Genomic DNA, 18,281 nt, shown 5'->3' on the forward strand with positions numbered 1-18,281 from the left:
ATGATTATGATAATATTGATCATTTTCCTTCTAGTTCCTTTCCTAATTAGTAAATATTCCCAAATGAAGTGTCAAAATTTATTGAAAATATAATAGCATGTAGAGTGATTTAAGAAAATAAGAATAATGACAATTATTGATACAATAAACATTGATTATGTTCTATATACAGGGCTTTCCATCAGTTATTTGATCGTTTGCTGAGTATTTAACAGTCCATTAAACTGGTTAGTTCTGGCTTACTAATCCAGTTTTCATACGTGCTTTTCTTTTGCAGGGACAGTTAAGGACTGTAATGTTCCCAAAGTGTACGATTAAAAGCAGCTAATTCAAGAACAAATTGAAAATGCATGTTTGCAATTTATGTATGGAGACAACTTGAAGAGAATGGGTTATAGGATGAATGTGTCAATCCAGTGCTATTGGCAGAGAACCTTGATGATGGAAACATAGGTTTGAAATTGGGCAACAATGCAATTATGCAGAAAATCTGACCCCTGCCCTCTTCAAAACCTGCTTCCTACTTGCAGTGTTGTTACCCTTAAGAATACAATGTTTAACAAAATAACTCACCCTTTCTCCATCCAACAAGAGATGAACTCTGAAAAGGCTAGAGTTGTTCACTACGACCTCTTCATTTCTGTACAAGATCTGGAATATCTTGCTGTAGACTGTGCTGTCATGAATGAAGGGTGGACTGGGGACCGAATCACCTGCAAAAAACAAACAACTTCAGTGTATACTGAAACAAAACACCTTCACTGCCTCAAATTGCTCTAGAATGCAATTCAGGCTACTATCAATTCCTGAAATTATTTGAACTTCTGACCAAAAGAGAATTCTTAACAGCAGTAAAAGACCAAAGACATCTGTTCTGGACTAGGCCAGACCACTCAAACATTCTTAAGCAGGCAGCCCAGACCATAACTTTGCAATTTGTTTCAGTAAGTGTACAGTGAAAATTACCCGGAGTGAGGTAGCTAGGTTGACGACCAGGTTTTAAAACAGGCAAAAATTTATTCACAATAAAACACAAAGAACAGAATGAAGAACCTCAACAGAACTCAGTCTATCCAAACTAGACCTAATGATGCTGTTCCAAATACACACAACAGTCCCAATAAGCAAAGCCCCTTAAAAACCAGTACAAATGGAACACGTGTTTGCAGGTTGAGGTTAGAAGGGGAGAGAGAGTGAGAGAGAGTGAGTGAGTGAGTGAGAGAGAGTAAGAGTGAGAGAGTGAGAGACAGACACAGAGATTCCACACAGCTCACTGTTGAACTCCTCATTAGTTCTGGACTAAACTAAACTGCTCAGCTAGAGAGCTGACCACTCCCCTTTCATTATACAGGTCACTCCTACAACATGGCCACTTTGGCCTGAAGTCTCATCTGTTTACACATAAACAAAAAGGCCTCTCAATACCCTCTAATCTGTGTACCAAACCAGACTATCTGGAACCGAGAGTGGTTTATTACCCCTCTGAAAAAAAATCAAGGACATAGTATCCTTGAGAAAAGGAACAGCATTTAGAAAAAAGAAATCAGCCTTATGACACATTCCCCCCCCCCCCCTTTAAAACCAAGTTGGTTGTCTAAACACACATATACGCTATACTAACTATAAATGTGCAAACATGCACAACCACATGCAAATTCAGGCTGCGGCACACCGGCTACCAAATGCCTCCGTATCGCATTCGAGTCTCGATAACGAATCAGCAATCGTGTTTTCATGACCTGCCACATGCACAACAGTCAAATTGAATGGCTGCAACAACAAGCTCCATTGAAACAGTCTGGCATTTCTGTCCTTAAATGTTTCCACAAATGTCAATGGGTTATGATCAGTGTACACAGTTGTCTCAAATGCACTGCTGGCAATATAAACACTGACATGTGGTAATGCCAACACCAAGTTTAAAGTCTCTTTCTCCACCATTGAATATTTCTGTTGGTGAACATTCAACTTTCTGGAAAAATACCCAATGGATCTCTCGATCCCCTCTTCATCCTCCTGCTGAAGCACCACACTGACACCCACATTACTGGCATCGATAGCCACCTTGAAAGGTTTTGCGTAATCCGGTGAGGCTAATACTGGGGCAGTGGTTAACACAGTTTTTAGACTGTCAAATGCTTTTTGACAGTCCACTGTCCAAGGAAACTTCTTGCCCTTTTTTTAACAATTCAGTGAGTGGAACAGCTACCCTGCTAAAGTTCGAAACAAACCTTCGGTAAAATCCACTCAATTCCAGGAACCGTAGTACTGTTTTTTTTCCATCGACAGTGTGGGAAATTCCCCAATTACATTCATTTTTGCATTCCATGGGGCCATTTATCCATGTCCAATAACATGTCCCCGGAAGGTGACTTGGGCTTTGGCAAATTCACTTTTAGCTAGATTTACCACCAAAGTCAATCAATCAAGTCCAAAAAATGCTGTAAATGTTCCTTCCACGAATGACTAAAAATCACCAGGTCATCAATATACACAACACAGTTGGGTAATCTGGAAATGTCCTTATTAGTCAGTCTCTGAAAAGTGGCTGGACCGTTTTTCATATCTAATGACATGACTTTGAACCGATATAGTCCATTTGGCATTACGAAAGCCAAAATTGCCTTTGCTCTCTCTGACAGAGGTACTTGCCAGGAACCTCTGAGCAAGTCCAACTTAGAAATGTAAGTTGCTTGTCCCACTTTTTCGACAGTCCTCCAACCATAGAATTAGATATGCAGCAGTGTTTGTAACGGTGTTGACTTTGATACTTTTAATTGCTGTCTAGCCAACTCTCCAGCTCTATTTAATCGTTCTCTAAAATTTGACACCTAGTCCAAATGGGTGGTCTCTGAATTCTGACTGATTTAACTTCTCCTTAATCAACTTTAACAGTCCTCTTCCTGCATGCCCAAACATTAATTCAAACGGACTGAATTTGGTCGATTCATTCAAGTGCAGCTTTGATCGCAAGAAGTACAAACGGAACTCCCTTATCCCAATCATCTGGATAATCCTGACCATAAGCCCTCAACATGGTCGTTAGAGCTCTCTCGTGCTTTCTGCAATTTCGGATGGTACGCAGTAGATTTGAACTGCTTTATTCCCAAATTATCCATAACCTCCTTGAACAGTCTGGATCTCTATTGGTAATCTGTATCTAATAAAACAATTAAGTAATTCTTCTACAACTCTTTTAGATGTGATGGTGCAAAACAGGATTGCTTCTGGAAATCTAGTCAACACATCCATTATTATTAATAAATACTTATTCCCACTTTTTGTTTGAGGTAGGGGACCTACACAGCTGAAAATGTGTTGCTGGAAAAGCGCAGCACGTCAGGCAGCATCCAAGGAACAGGAGAATCGACGCTTCGGGCATAAGCCCTTCCTCAGTAATCAGGATGCTGCCTGACCTGCTGCGCTTTTTCACCCCCTTTCTATACCCTACTGGCAAAACAATTTGATGAATCTCTGCCCATTTCTCATCTGCTTGAATGTGTAATGATCTCCATTTCCTCATTAAGACATCATTTGTTAAGTAATGCCACACATTCACTTTCCTTCTCCGAAAGTGCCTTCTGATACAGCTATTTTAAGTTTTCATCTTTCTGCTGTAATTCAATCAGCTTAGCAGAGCTAAAGATACTTGTATGTTGACCTATTTGCTCCTTCTTTGTTCCACTTATCTGATCAAAAAAGTCTTGAATAATGCTATGTCAGCTTCCTTATTTGTGCCTTTTGAACTTTCCTGTATCAGCTTGTGCCTCTGTGATCTTGTGACCACACCATCAGGGAAAATTTTTGGATAAACATCCTTCATGTCTTCAGTTGCCTGCATTTCCACTGGCTTTTCAACTAGAATAGGCAGCACACCTGCCAGTGAATCAGCTACATCATTTGCAAGGAGAAAGTGTATTCCTGGAGCTGAGAGTTTGCCCTGTACTCCTAACACAAATTCTCCACTCTTCTCTAGACTCTCTAGCCTCAATTTACATATTTAGCACTCTTTGTCGCACCATGAATTCCTGTTACCAGTACCTTTTCTGGCAGTAGTTCCTCAGGAGTACATGTCTCCTCATCCTTCAGCATTGTAGACGGAAAGGATCCCGTGTTCCTTAATACTGTAACCTCCTTACCTACTATTCCTGACCTATGTGAATAAACTTTACCCTTGCATGTATTTTTTTTAAGCAGATATGGCACTTCCTCCTTAAATCAACCTCTGAACATCTTGTATGCTCTGAGGCAGTTGTCTAACTTTCCTTGTGCTTTTTGTTACTAGTCCAACACAACATTCAGGCTTGTCTGGTTTTCCTAGATCTGGCTTTCTCCTAGCCCACCAACACTGATTTTGTGTGGCTGGAGTGGCACAATTAAAACACCGGAGCTTTTTAACTTCTTTGTCCCCCTCAAGGGCTTCTTTTTTACCCTGTGGTAAGTTATCCTTATGATCTTCACTGAGATGAACCTTTCCCTTTCTATGTGAGGATTTCTCTTTGCTCCAATTTCCATCCCTCGTGGACTGAAACTGATGCTGGAAGCCAAACCGTATATTATGGACCAGCTCATAATCAGACACTTCAGCTGCCAAACTTGCCATTTTAAATCTCTGCTCTTCCACATAAGTCTGTACTGTTTCCTCACTAAGATTATCTTCAGCCTTTATCTCCAATCTTTTAAGCTGACTTTCCTTTTAAAGTGTCAGTTTTTGAAGTTCAAAAACCCTCTTTTTCTCTATGCTCTACCACTCTCTTTTACCCTTCTGCTTTTAATCATAATTCAAACTGTTTCACTTCTATTGTGCTTTCATTATCTCTCGCCTCTAACTCAAGCTACTTCATTTGCAATTGAATTCTTGCCATCTCTATGGATTCTGATGGTTTCTCCAGCAGGTTTAAAAGCTGAGCTATTATTGTAATTATGTCTCATTTCCTCACAGATGCAGACAGTTCCAATTCCAGTTTCTCTACTAATTCCTGCTACTTGGTCTTATTCCCCTTTTGTAAAACTTCCAAAGTCACCGCATCCATATCCGGAAAACTTTTGGCAACTGAAAGAGGCACTACTATCCCAAGCTATGTCTACCTAACCAAACCAACACCTAAAATAAAGACACTAGCACCTACCACTCGCTGTTTAAAACCCCACAAAGAGCTCCCAATCTGTTATGGACTAGACCAGACTACTCAAAGCATTCTTAAGCAGGCAGTCTAGACCGTAACTTTGCAATTTGTTTTGGTAAGTGTACAGTGAAAATTTCCCAGATTGAGATAGCTAGGTTGACTACCACGTTTTAGAACAGACAAAAATTTATTCACAAGATTACACAATGAAACACAAAGAACAGAATAAAGAATCCCTACAGAAGTCAATGCATCCAAAGTAGACCTAATAACCCTGCTCCAAATACACACAATAGTCCCAATAAAAGCCGGTGGGGAAACCATTCCCCATTCATTATATAGGTCATTTCTAAAACTTGACCACTTTGGCCTGAAGTCTTATTTATTTACGTATAAAGAAAAAGGCCTCTCAAGACCCTTTAATCTTTGTACCAAACTAGACTAATTGGTGCCGAGAGTGGTTTATTACCTCACTGAAAAGACAAGATATAGTATCCTTGAGAAAGGAACAGCTTTTAGAAAAAGAAACCAGCTTTGTGACACATATAACATCTTTATTACTAAGATCCACATATTTTCTACTTTATTACATAATTTAACTTTTCTCTCCATAAACTACCTTGAATTCAATTATTTTTGTACTGTCTTTGTCAGTGATTTTCCCTGACTGAATACTGGGAAGAGAAAAAAGGGAAGGTTTACCAGAAAGGCATATTTTAAACCCTAGGACTATTACTGCCGCTGAAACATTTTGAAGTGTATGTCCGCCAATGGGACATAGAGGCACTGGCAAATGCTCAGCATAATAACATTTTAATAGTATAGTAGGCTCATTCATAAAGTCAGGAAGTATGGGACATAGGGAGACTTGACTGGCTGGATTCAGAATTGGTTGGTTAACAGAAGGCAGAGAGTGGTTGCAGATGGAAAGTATTCTGGCTGGAGGTCAGTGTTGAGTGGGGTCCTGCAGGGCTCTGTGCTTGGGCCTCTGCTCTTTATAGATTTTATAAATGGCTTGGATGAGGAGGTTGAGAGGTGGGTTAGTAAATTTGTTGATGACACAAAGGTTGGAGGTGCCTTTGATAGTATTGAGGGCTATTGAAGGCTGCAGCATGACATAGGCAGGATGCAGAGCTGGGCTGAGAAATGGCAAATGGAGTTCAATCTGGATAAATGTGAAATGGTACATTTTGGAAGGTCGAACTTGAATGCTGAATATAGGATTAAAGACAGGATTCTTGGCAGTGTGGAGGAACACAGGGATCTAGGTGTTCAAGTACATAGATCCCACAAAGTTGGCATCCAAGTGAATAGGGTTGTTAAGAAAGCATATGGTGTTCTGGCTTTCATTAATATGGGGATCGAATTTAAGAGTTGAGAGGTTTTGCTGCAGCTCTACAAGACCCTGGTGAGAACCAGATTTGGAATATTGTGTGCAATTCTGGTCGTCCTATTATAGGAAAGATACAGAGGTTTTGGAGAGGGTGCAAAGAAGGTTTACCAGGATATTGCCTGGACTGGAGGGCTTGTCTTACGAAGAGAAGATGCTTTTCCAGCAATACACACTCAACCTCAGTTGTAATACTGATCTGTGTTTGAAATTCATTACTACTGGTCGTGGGGAGACTTCCTGGAACAGTCGTAGCTGGCTAAGTTCCTTTTTCTGGAAATGAAGAGTTCTCAAAAATATCCACTTGAAGAACTCTCCCTGCATTGTCATGATGACTTTTGCTAGGATTAGCTCATACATTTTGCATGGCGGAATTACAAAGAAAGGAGAGGAGGCAAGCAAGCCAAATTGTTTATCTGACTGATTTCAGAAATGCACTGGTCTTATTACATTCAAAATGAGCCATGTGACATCTCAAAAGACAAAATGACTCCAGCTAAGCTTCTTGCTCCTGGTAGGTGCATCATTATTACTGTTGTGTCCAGTGCCTTTTCCTGAGCAAATTGCTCTCTGTTCAAAATTTTAAGATATTAAACCTGCAATTTCCCCTCCGAGCCACTCACCATCCTGACTGAAAATATATTGCTGTTCCTTCATTATTGTTGGGTTATAATCCTGGACTTCTCTCCGAATGGCATTATAGATTTACCTACTGGACTGCAGTGGTTCGAGAAGACAATTCCGGGTCACAGTAAATATTGGAGTAGTTAGCAACACCTAAATGCCATTATTGTTTAAAAATTTTATTAATTAATAAAAAGGATCACAGCTCTTGGTGAAATGAATAGTAGTTTATAAATGAATTTCATTACAGGGTGTAAAAACATAAATACATTTGCATGCATTCACTCTAAGTTCAAGGAGTACAGTTTTTTTTTAGCATCTTGTTAATCAGGTAATTCAGAATGTTTTTCTTTAGCCCTGCAATGCGAACAGTCTTTAAGAGGTAGAGCTGCAACATTAAACTCCATTGAAATAGGTTGGCATTCAGATTTTTAAGTATTTTTTCATAAAAGGTAGAACATAGAACATAGAAAAGTAAAGCACAGAACAGGCTTTCTGCCCACGATGGTGTGCCGAGGATTATTTCTAATCTAAAATAAAATAACCTATCCTACGCATTCCTCAATTCACTACTCTCCATGTACATACCCAGCAGTCGCTTAAATGTCCCTAATGACTCTGCTTCCACTACCATGCTGGTAATGCATTCCATGCATTCACAACTCTCTGCGTAAAGAACTTACCTCTGACATCTCCTCTATATCTTCCTCCTAACATCTTAAAACTATGACCCCTCATGCCAGTCATTCCTGCCCTGGGGAAAATGTCTCTGGCTATTGACTATCATGTTTCTGATTCATTACCTTCTTTACCTCAATCAAGTCATCTCTCTTACTCCTTCTCTCCAGAGAGAAAAGTCCGAGCTTAGTCAGCCTCTCTTTGTAATATCTTGTAAATTCTACTTTAGAAATAGAAGCAGACTGACTCAAGATTGGGATATAGCCAGACGTTAACCTCACACCTTTAATGCATTGTCTGAGCTAAGATGTCACCTTTTCTTAAGAAACCTGACGTTATCTTGAGAACGTGACTTAAAAGAAGTTCTGGGATTTACACATTAAAGAACTGAAACTAGAAAATCCATTCTAAAGGATGAAAGACTTAATCTAGATTTGTTCAATGTATTATTTTAACTGCATGACACTGTAATCTTTTGTTATATATTCTGTCTTATGGTCCTGCTTCACAACCATCTGATGAAGGAGCAGCACTCTGAAAGCTAGTGCCTCCAAGTAAACCTGTTGGATTATAACCTGGTGTTGTGTAATTTTTAAATTTGTCCACCCCAGTCCAACACTGGTTCCTCCAAATCTTGTTCTTAACAGTATCCATGACATAGTCTGAGACCCATGTAATTAAACATATCACCAACCTGGGTACATTTAAATTTGTCTTGATGGGTGGAAATGTGGAACTAGAATAGGAAACAATGTACCCCTCCCATTTCCATGGTAACTCAACCTTAAATTGTATCTTTGTAAAATCTCACAAGATCGAAACATAAATTATCATAAAGTTCTTAGCTGGTGCTCAAATTCTGACAAGGATACAGAGACGTGATTGAAGTATGTGATGGCATACAGCAGCAGGTCATGGTTTTACACCTCGGATTCCTCATGCCATAGATTTGAGAGTAGGAAGACTCTGAGTCCATAAAAATAGCTGATGGGATACAGATTTAACAAACCATTTCTGGATGAAGCTTTATTGGCATTCCATATCACAACGCTGGTGGTCCATCTAAAATGAGCTGAGAGTTGAAACAGATTCAACTGTGACTGTTGCCAGTGTCTTATCCATGGTGTGAATGTCATAAATTGGTGGAGTATGCATAAATTCTCCTGAAGGGCAGATAGTTCTCAGGTTTTGGAGTTTTTTTTTAAAAATCACCTGCTCTATAAACTTTAAAACAAGCCACAGCTGCTAATGAGAGCTTTTCAAAACAAAAACTGTTTGATTTGCAGAGGAAGGTCCAAAAAGAAAAAGACCTTGAATGCTATACTTTGATGAGCAATTAATTTACCTTTCTCGAAGCATTTTATTTATATTGTTATGAATGCTTGGCAGAGTTAGAAAAGCTTGAGTGAGCTCAGTAAGGGTTTCTGAGTTTCAAAATGTAATGGATAGCTTATTGAGGATATTAGAGGATGAGACATCTTTAATGTTGGAGCTCAAATAGAATTTTGTTTTATGTGAGATTCATTACTTGAAGATATTTGACGTTTCTGTTCTTCTTTCTGAATGGAAATTTTATTCATGATTGACTATGTAACAGAGACAATATATTGAATTATTAACATTTACTTTTTTCCCCTCATCTTCACATGATACATGAGGTTCTTTCATAGGGGATAAACTGGAAAATATCTACTATGACGTTGATCCCACTGTTAGTTAAGAATAAAACATGATGGTATCCTCTGTTAGGCCAAAGGCATTGCTACTTCCAACATCTGCCAGAATACTTAGAGTCATAGAGATGTACAGCATGGAAACTGACCCTTCGGTCCAACTCGTCCCTGCTGACCAAACACCCCAACTAATCTAGTCCCATTTGCCAGCATTTGGCCCATATCCTTCTAAACCATTCCTACTTATATACCCATCCAGATGTATTTTAAATGCTGCGATTGTGCCAGCTTCCACCACTTCCTCTGGCAGCTCTCACCATACAAGTACCACCTTCTGTTACCACTTAGGTCCCTTTTATATCTTTCCCTTCTCAATCTCAATGTATGCCCTCTAGTTCTGGGCTCCCCCACCATAGGGAAAAATGGCCCCAGTCTATTCAACTTCTCCCTACAGCTCAAATCCTCCAACCCTGGTAACATCTTTGTAAATCTTTCCTGAACCTTTTCAAGTTGAACAATGTCCTTCCTAAAGAAACTTAACGTCAGGATGAGGCTACTTCTATGAACTATGGGCTAAAGGCAGCCTAATCCAATTAACACAGCACCTTGTATTAAACTGCTGCTGATGAGATGATTGAATCTTTCCCATCGTAATGGCAAAAGCTTCAGGCCAATCATAAATGTAAACATGTGCAGGGCCTTCTTGTGGCATAGTGGTAGTGACCCTACCTCTACCTAGAAAGACCAGGGTTCAAGATGGTATGCACGCTCACAATACAGGAGCAGGGCCCTGATCCTCTTCCTATTTACTAGGCTTCAACCTCACTTTCCCACCCATTCCCAATATCATGTCCAATGCCCTTGAGTATCCAGAAATTTATTCACCTAAGTCTTACATATTCTCACCTTCCAACCACTCACAACCCTCAGACACAGAGAAACGTAAAGATTCATGTAATCACCGAACAAACTTCTCTGGGTCTAAAATAACTGACGCCTTGCTGTCAGCTGGTCTAATTTCGCGCACTTATTTTGTTTGAAGGGGTGGGGGTTAAAACAGACTGGTAGCATCCAGTCTGTCAAAATATGTTAGCTAACACATGTTGCAAAATTGCCATGAGGTGAGGGGTCCATTCAGCCCATTATGCCTGCCATTCTGAAGGATCAGTTTGCTTCATGCCCCTGACCCACTCTCTCCCTGTAGCCCTGCTCATTCTTTGCTTTCCTATCATTTGAAAGACGCTGACTTCAACTGTAACTTCAGCGAGTGTGGGCCCTGACACAGATATACATACAAGTCGTTCTGCTATAATGCACATTTCGTCAACATGAATTCTTTGCAACACTATTGACAAAGAGGGGACACCGTTTCTCAAAACGATACTTTCAAAACATGTGTTGGCTGTAGCGTGATTGCATCGCCAAAACTTTAAATGTGATTGAGAGAATCATGGAGATGTACAGCAAGGAAACACACTCTACGGTCTAACTTGTCCACACTGACCAGGCATCCTAAATTTAGTCCCATATGCAGCATTTGGCCCATATCCCTCTAAACTCTTCCTATTCACATACCCATTCCAGATGCCTTTTAAATGTTGTAATTGTACCAGCCTCCACCACCTCCTCTGGCAGCTCATTCCATACATGCATCACTGTCTGTGTGGAAAACGCCCCTCAGTTCCCTTTTAAATCTGTTCCCTCTCAACTTAAACGTATGCCCTCTAGTTCTGGACTCCTTCACTCCAGGGAAAAGACCTTGTCTATTTACCCTTTCCATGCCTCTTGTGATTTTATAACCGTCTATAAGGTTAAGCCTCAGTTTCAGTGATTTGTATAGCGTGACTTTTGTGTAGCGTGGGGTCTCACAGGAAAGCAACTGCAGTGTAATAGCAGAATTACCTGTACGTAAATACTCACATGCGGACAAGAGGGACTGCTGAGAATGGAGGGTATGGCTCAAATTGTCTTCCTTCCTACTTGTTTACAATGCAACTTTAACTTAATAACAGACTGTACATTATTGATAGGTCAAGCACAATGCAATTGGCCCTTCCAAACAAACATTGGCTCCCACCCTTAGCACGTCCATCTCCCAGAGTAGCCCTTACCTTAGTCTTCCCATTGACCACGTATGCCCCCAGCCCTGCCAGCGCTATCAGTGAGCAGCTCATCGATCCTGGCCATCAAGAGGCCAATATTGGCACAGGCTTGTTCCTTGTCATCCACCCTGGAGGTCTTGTCACCTCTGATGCTCCAGGTGGGCATGCTGAGAGGGCTGACTACCTTCCCCGTCCATCAGGATCCCATTCTGGTGAAGGGTCAGCACTTCCATAAGGACCTTATTGTCCAGTCCCTCCCCCAGAAAATTGTCCTTGACGCAGATGCCAGAGCAATTCATGCAGGGCATAATATAGTTGTTGACCAAGTCCTGCATCTGCAGTCTCAACTGCATGTCCTGCTATGCCCTGCCCATCACATTAACGTCTCGGCACACCAAGGGCACAATGTTTTCATCCTCCTCTTTCTTACATTTGGCATCCTTGCCAGGGCCCGGATCTTCGCTGTGGCCATTCACCAGTCTTAGACCGCCAGGACTGTCCCAGTTTTCCAGTCTTTTCCACTTGGGTACATCTGGGCTATCACTCCCGTCTGCTTGTAGGCCCCCATCACTGTCTCCCTGCCACAGGCAAGGGGCTAGCATCAGACATGGGGTCTCCAAGGTTCTCCTTCTACAGTTGCTGCTCGCCGTCTCCTGGCCAGCAGAAAGGGTGCTGAGGACTGGATCGATGGTCAGCATGAGGTCCCGAAGATAGCGGTGAGGTTGTTGGTGCAGCTTCCGTGCACTCTCGCCATGCACAGTGACCACAATCTATAACCGCTTGAGAGCAAGTGGGCACTGAAACTAGTTGGGATTCCCCAGATGCTGTAGACATTTGGGTGCCAGTAGGAATTGGGGCTATTTCTACTGCCTGCAGGTACTGTATCTATTTGGATGCCAGTGGAAACTGTAGCCCCTTGGATGCCAGTCGGAATTGGGGCTACTCTAGTGCCCACGGATACTGTAATCATGTGGATGCCAGTGGATGCTGTATCTATTTGTGTGCCAGTAGATACTGTGACCACCTGAGAGGATACACTGTCTCTGCCCACTTTCACTCCCATGTCTATGTCCCCGAGGTGGGCTGGAGTTGGCGGTGGGGGGGGGAGGCTGCCAGCTACCACCGGCTGGCTGGCAAAGTCCTATAGGCACAGTGGCCAGGGCTAGCGGCTTAGTGGGGCAGGGGGCAGAGCTGAGAGCCTCTGGCTGAACAGTGGCATCAGTCACTTGGGCAGCGACGGCTCTGCCATCTCAGCTCACGTCCCGGGGCCATGGCTTCGCAGAACCCGGCACCGACTCATGGACATCTCATCCTCACCAGGCCGGAAAATGCTGTACCCACCCTCCCTCTTGCTCACTGCCACCACTTCTCTCTTGCTCTTTCACGCTCTCTCTCTCTCTTTCCTCAGCAAATTGCAGTCAGCCACCACCTGCCTGGCGCTGCATTTAATGACTTGCACATGTCCGGGGCTGCACTACCTACAGGAGCCCCAAAACCCACCACCTCCTTTCCATCAGCCCTTGTGTCAATTACGTGTGCACAGCCTTCTGCCCTTCATCCACCCAGGCCAGACTTGTTTGAGATAGGTGTAGTTCAAGTTGGGTCCAGGCATTGCTTCAAATTAAAGTAATCTCAGAGCGTCCCTACCTGAAAGTCAACAGCCTTCCACCAGCCACTCTGGGTTAACACTATTTAGTTTTGAACATGCAACAACCAAAGAACAATGCAGGGCTAATCAACTAATATCTGCATGCAAATGGAATGATATATTCAATTTGGAAGATTTATTTTCTGGAGGATTTTATTTTTGAAATATAACCTGGTGAATGCTGCAATGGTCAGTGATGAAATTGTTGGACTTGGGAATCGTTTACTTGGGTCACAGGCAGATGAATCATTGTTTTGGTTATCTCCTCCTCATCATTATCATCTCGATGCTGCATAGCTGATAGCAATTAGGAATTTAGCCTCATGATGATAATCGTGTGCAGGAGAGAGACATGCACAATGGTCTGTTCTATCAGATTTTATGTTGGAATATCTTCCAATATTTGCAAGTGGACAGCTATGCCCTTTCTCCTTTATCATAGAGTAGCTACTCTCTGGCTAGCGGAGGTGGTTACATTGAAAATTTGAAGATGGGACAACAGTCTGCCTCAAAATGAGCACACAGTCTCTGCCAGGGCACCAGGCATTGACCTGTACAATGGCGTGTTAATTATTGCCAGACATCGAGGAAGCAAAATCCCTTTCAGCTCTGGTCCATTTTAGGTGGGCAGGTTGTGGCCTCACAGTTAAATCCTCACACTGACACACTGCATCAAAAAAGCCTATCAACTGAGTTTTAAGCTGATTGACATTAAAATCTGCATACTTCCAGCAGATGCTCCCTGATGTAGTAATGTCATCAAATTGGTGGCTGAAATTAGAGCTAGAAGTAATCACAATTCTGTGGATGTAAATTCGCTCCCACTGCTGAAAAAACTAGCTGCCACAGGGCCACACAATGCAGCCTGTTAATTTAATGGAGTAACACCTCAAGCAGTTTAACAGATGCAGAAGATAAATTAAAGAACGTTAAGTGTTTTTCACTGAAATGATATTAAACTTCTTCCTTCCTTTAGCTCCTTGGAGGTGATATTCCTTAATTGCAACAGGTCAAAGAGAGATATTTTAGAATTTTTTTTTCCCAATATTTGTATGCCAGAATCCCTTCATATAATGTCAGTTCCTTGATTCAGTAAAAACCTTGCTCTAATTTCTCTCCTTTAGATCTTCCCAACTGTGTCTCAACTATTTCTGGATTAGAGAATGGGTGATCTCCTGCCAATTTCTGCTAACACTACTGCTAATCCATCTGTTCAAAGAAATACCACTGTAACTCTTCATTCACACTCTGATCTGCTTCCCTTCTTGCCCTGTAGGGAAGATCCAAGTCTCTGCTTGACACTTTGCCCTCAAGGAAATGCTAGGGAAGGGAATGCAGAGTGTGGAAAATTGCAGGTACAGATGGTTTGATGCCAAAAGCACTGCCTCATCATAGATCAGTGAAAGGAGCTGAAAAACAGTATACAGAAAAACATTCAACATGATTCAACAGAACTTAAATAGGTCAGTTACAGTATGCCAATTAATAGCAGCATCACTCTGGAAGGGAGGTGAAAATTATTGCATCTATGCTTGTGATAGCATCCTGCCATGAGCCATTGAGACTGAGAAGTGGAAACCAAACGGCCTGAGAAAGGTTCAGGTTACAACTTTGGATGAAGCATATCAGCAAGAGACAAGAGCCATAAGAAAGGAAGGAAGGAAACTGTATGTAGGTGTGGGTGCCGGTGGGGGTGGGAGAAGGGAAATAAAATGCAGGTGAAAAGAGGTTTCATCCGAACACAAAATCATCATTTTTTATTTTGTTTCATCACCAGGTTTGTCAAATGATCATGTAAGAAATTATCTCTGCTTAAATCGATTTCAAAGAAAGTACAGTACATCTAAATCGAAGCTCACCTAATTCACACAAATGCAGCTATTTCACATTTGAATTGGACTGGGTTTGACCCATTAGGTTTCTTCCAATGCCACATCGGGCATTCTTTTCTCATTTTTAAAGAAAGTTTCAAGAACACAGGAGTCTTGCTGAGACAAAAAGTGTTCGAGAACAGGAGAGTCCTGAAATGACTGTGATCACTGGTGTCTCTGAAATATCAGAACTATTTAAAATCCCCACCAATCCTGGACATAAAAGTGCTTCTGAAATTGGAATTGATAATTCCAAGATGGTGGCAGTGGAGTAGCATGTTCAGGCTCCTGCTTGTCCACTGCTTCCTTCCATTTCTCTTTTTCCTTTTTCCTATAGATCTCTCTTAACCTTTTGTCCTTGGGAGCACGACTGCAGCGGAACCAGTGGCACTGGTGATGGCAGGTAGCATGGGCCCCACAGCGAGATATGCAGTGTGGTGACTTTCAACTTTGGTGTGTCCAGCACAGGACTCGAGACAATGGTGGCCACATTGGCATCGACAGCTGTTCTGATGTCAGCGCTCGCTCAAAACGATAACATTCTTGCATTTGTGGTGGACTCTGATACTTTAATTGGTTCCAAGATGGTGGCCATGTCGGTGAGGTGGGCCCAGTGGTGACTCCGATGTTGGTGGGTCAGGTGTAGGCAGTGAGGTGCAGGACTCGAGGTAGCAACAGAGGGGGTGAAGTGGTGGCAGCACCATGGCATTGGTGGGACCGGCGCAGACAGCAGGAGTCAACCCAGCTCAAGACTCATGGTGGCAGCAAGGCTGACCTAAATATTTACTTCCCTTTTTGTTTCAGTTTTGGGTCTTGTTCTTAATTTTAACGATTGTATCCTAAGATAGAGCCAGAGAGTGGAGGCTCTATACATTTTTCACTGGATTCATACTCGGGTACACATGACAATAAGATGTAATTTCATCTAAAATAGTAGTATTACATGGCAATCTATACCAGTACCTGGTCAAAATACTTGAAATAAATAGTATTGGTCAGTAGAGAAAACTGGTAGCTGCTTCCTATCAGCCTCTGTCTAAAAGTCAGGCAAATTGGCAAATTTGGTGTACCTTTTAAAATTTTTGTGACAACCCTAGAAGAGAGGAGTTTTACTTCCAGCATATTTCCTCAGCCAGTTGTGACAGTATTTACATATTGGCTTGAAAACACAGGGCCTTGAAAAATCTCAAGCCACTTCAAAATGAGTATAAGAAAGGAAAAACCTGACACCGGAACACACAAGGAAATTTGGTGTCGGTGGCCAAAAGCTTTGTCAGAAACATAGGATTAATGCAGCATCTAGGAGATCGAGGTAGACAGGTTTAATCAGAGCTCAGACAGCTGAAGACAGAACCAGGGCTATATGCCAATATGGATCAGCAGAGATCAAATGAATGAGACTTGCTGTGAGTCAGCACATAGACGGCTTTGGACTCTTGGATAGGTTTATAGATAGTTGTAGATACAGCTAGAAGTATAATTAAAAAAAAGAATTCCTAAAACTAGGGATGGTTTATGAAATTTGCCAAAGATACCTACAGGGTGAAAACAAAAACTAAATTGTGACTGATCTTTTAATTGAAACCAGAAGCCCAGTATTCATCACTTGAATCCTGACATTTATGTTTCTAAATCATTTTCTTGGCAGTCTGATCGGGCAATAGAAACAGATGTAATAACATAAACAGTAGCTGGCCCAAAGACTCTGGCTCCAAGAAGATGAATTAAAAGACAGAGAATTAAAGCCTAATTTCATAGTACAGAGATTGTGTTTCAGCTGAGTGTTATGTAGCTCAAGGTAACTCTCCAAACACAACCCAAGATGATTTATGTTTATGGTTCATAAATCTCATGTACCAACAATATGCACTAAAGTTCTGGTAATCATACTGTTAAAACTTACCGATGAGGAGCCAATCTAATCCCAACACACCACTACTGTGATTTAAAGTTCAGAAGATCAGGTTGTAAGTGTGCTCACTGACCTGGTAGATTTGTTCTCAGACATTGTCACCATATTAGGTAACATCATCAGTGTGCCTCCAATGAAGCGCTGGGGTTCTGTCCCACTTACTATTTGTGTGTCTTGGTCTGTTGTGGTGGGTGATATCACTTCTGGTTCTTTTTGGGAGTTTGGTAAATGGGGTCCAAAAATCAATATGTTTGTTACTGGAGTTCTGGTGTGAATGCCAGGCTCTAGGAATTCCCTCGTGTGTCTTTGTTTAGCCTGTTCCAGGATGGATGTATTGTCAGAGTCGAACTGGTCTTCATCTGTGTGTATGGATACTAGTGATAGATCTCTAGACAACTTAATGATGAGGCAGGCCACAAACCTACCACTACACTGAAACAGCTCCTGATGAATTTAAAGGACACAGTACCAATAACCAGCAGAATGAATGCCATATACAAATATCCTGCATGAACTGCAACAAACATTACATTGGACAGACAGGCAAGAAACAAGCACCAAGATACATGAGCACTAACTAGCCACCAAAAGACATGACCAACTATCACTCGTATCCATACACACAGACAAAGGGGGGCACCAGTTTGACTGGGACAATACATCCATTCTGGGACAGGCTAAACAAAGACATGCATGGCAATTCCTAGAGGCCTGGCATTCAAACTGGAACTCCATTAACAAACAAATCAATTTGGATTCCATTTACCAACCTCTTAGAAAATTAACTGGAAGTGATATCACCCACTACAACAGACCAAGATACATAAATAGCAAGTGGGAGAGAACACCAACGCTTCACTAGAGACTCTCTGATGATGTTATCCAGCATGGTGACGAAACATCTGAGAACATCTACCAGCTCAGCGAGCAAACTTACAAGGAGAAAATGAAGACTGGAGATCAGAGCCAAAACGTGTGGTATTGGAAAAGCACAGCCGGTCAGGCAGCATCACAGGAGCAGGAGAGTCGATGTTGAGCACAAGCTGTTCATCAGGAATGAGCAAATTTACAACCTGATCCGCAACCTGAGCTACAAATCTTCTCCAAAATTACAAAGTCCAGAAGATCCTAGTTTCAATTTTCTCAAGTGCTGATCCTGTTCTAATGAAACTTGTTAGACAGCATGTATAACATGTGGACATTGTTCTTACCTATCATCGGTATCAGTCATGCTGCGATGTTCTCCATGTTTGAATA

The 18,281-nt window shown here is 41.7% G+C and overlaps 1 protein-coding gene and 1 pseudogene across 1 annotated transcript in view; both read right to left on the reverse strand.

The window, feature by feature from the left end:
* fam135b (family with sequence similarity 135 member B) overlaps nt 1-18,281 on the reverse strand; it is a 374,606-nt gene that overhangs the window by 179,097 nt on the left and 177,228 nt on the right. Inside the window, exon 4 of the mRNA XM_043687860.2 lies at nt 574-713. Within this exon, the coding sequence (XP_043543795.2) occupies nt 574-713 (140 nt within the window). The remainder of the gene's footprint in view (nt 1-573; nt 714-18,281) is intronic.
* On the reverse strand, nt 1,617-12,656 carry LOC148150476 (uncharacterized; annotated as a pseudogene).

This window comes from Chiloscyllium plagiosum, unplaced genomic scaffold (assembly GCF_037043375.1).
Source record: "Chiloscyllium plagiosum isolate Xiang-an unplaced genomic scaffold, Cpla_swu_hap1 HiC_scaffold_4, whole genome shotgun sequence".
Lineage (NCBI taxonomy): Eukaryota > Metazoa > Chordata > Chondrichthyes > Orectolobiformes > Hemiscylliidae > Chiloscyllium > Chiloscyllium plagiosum.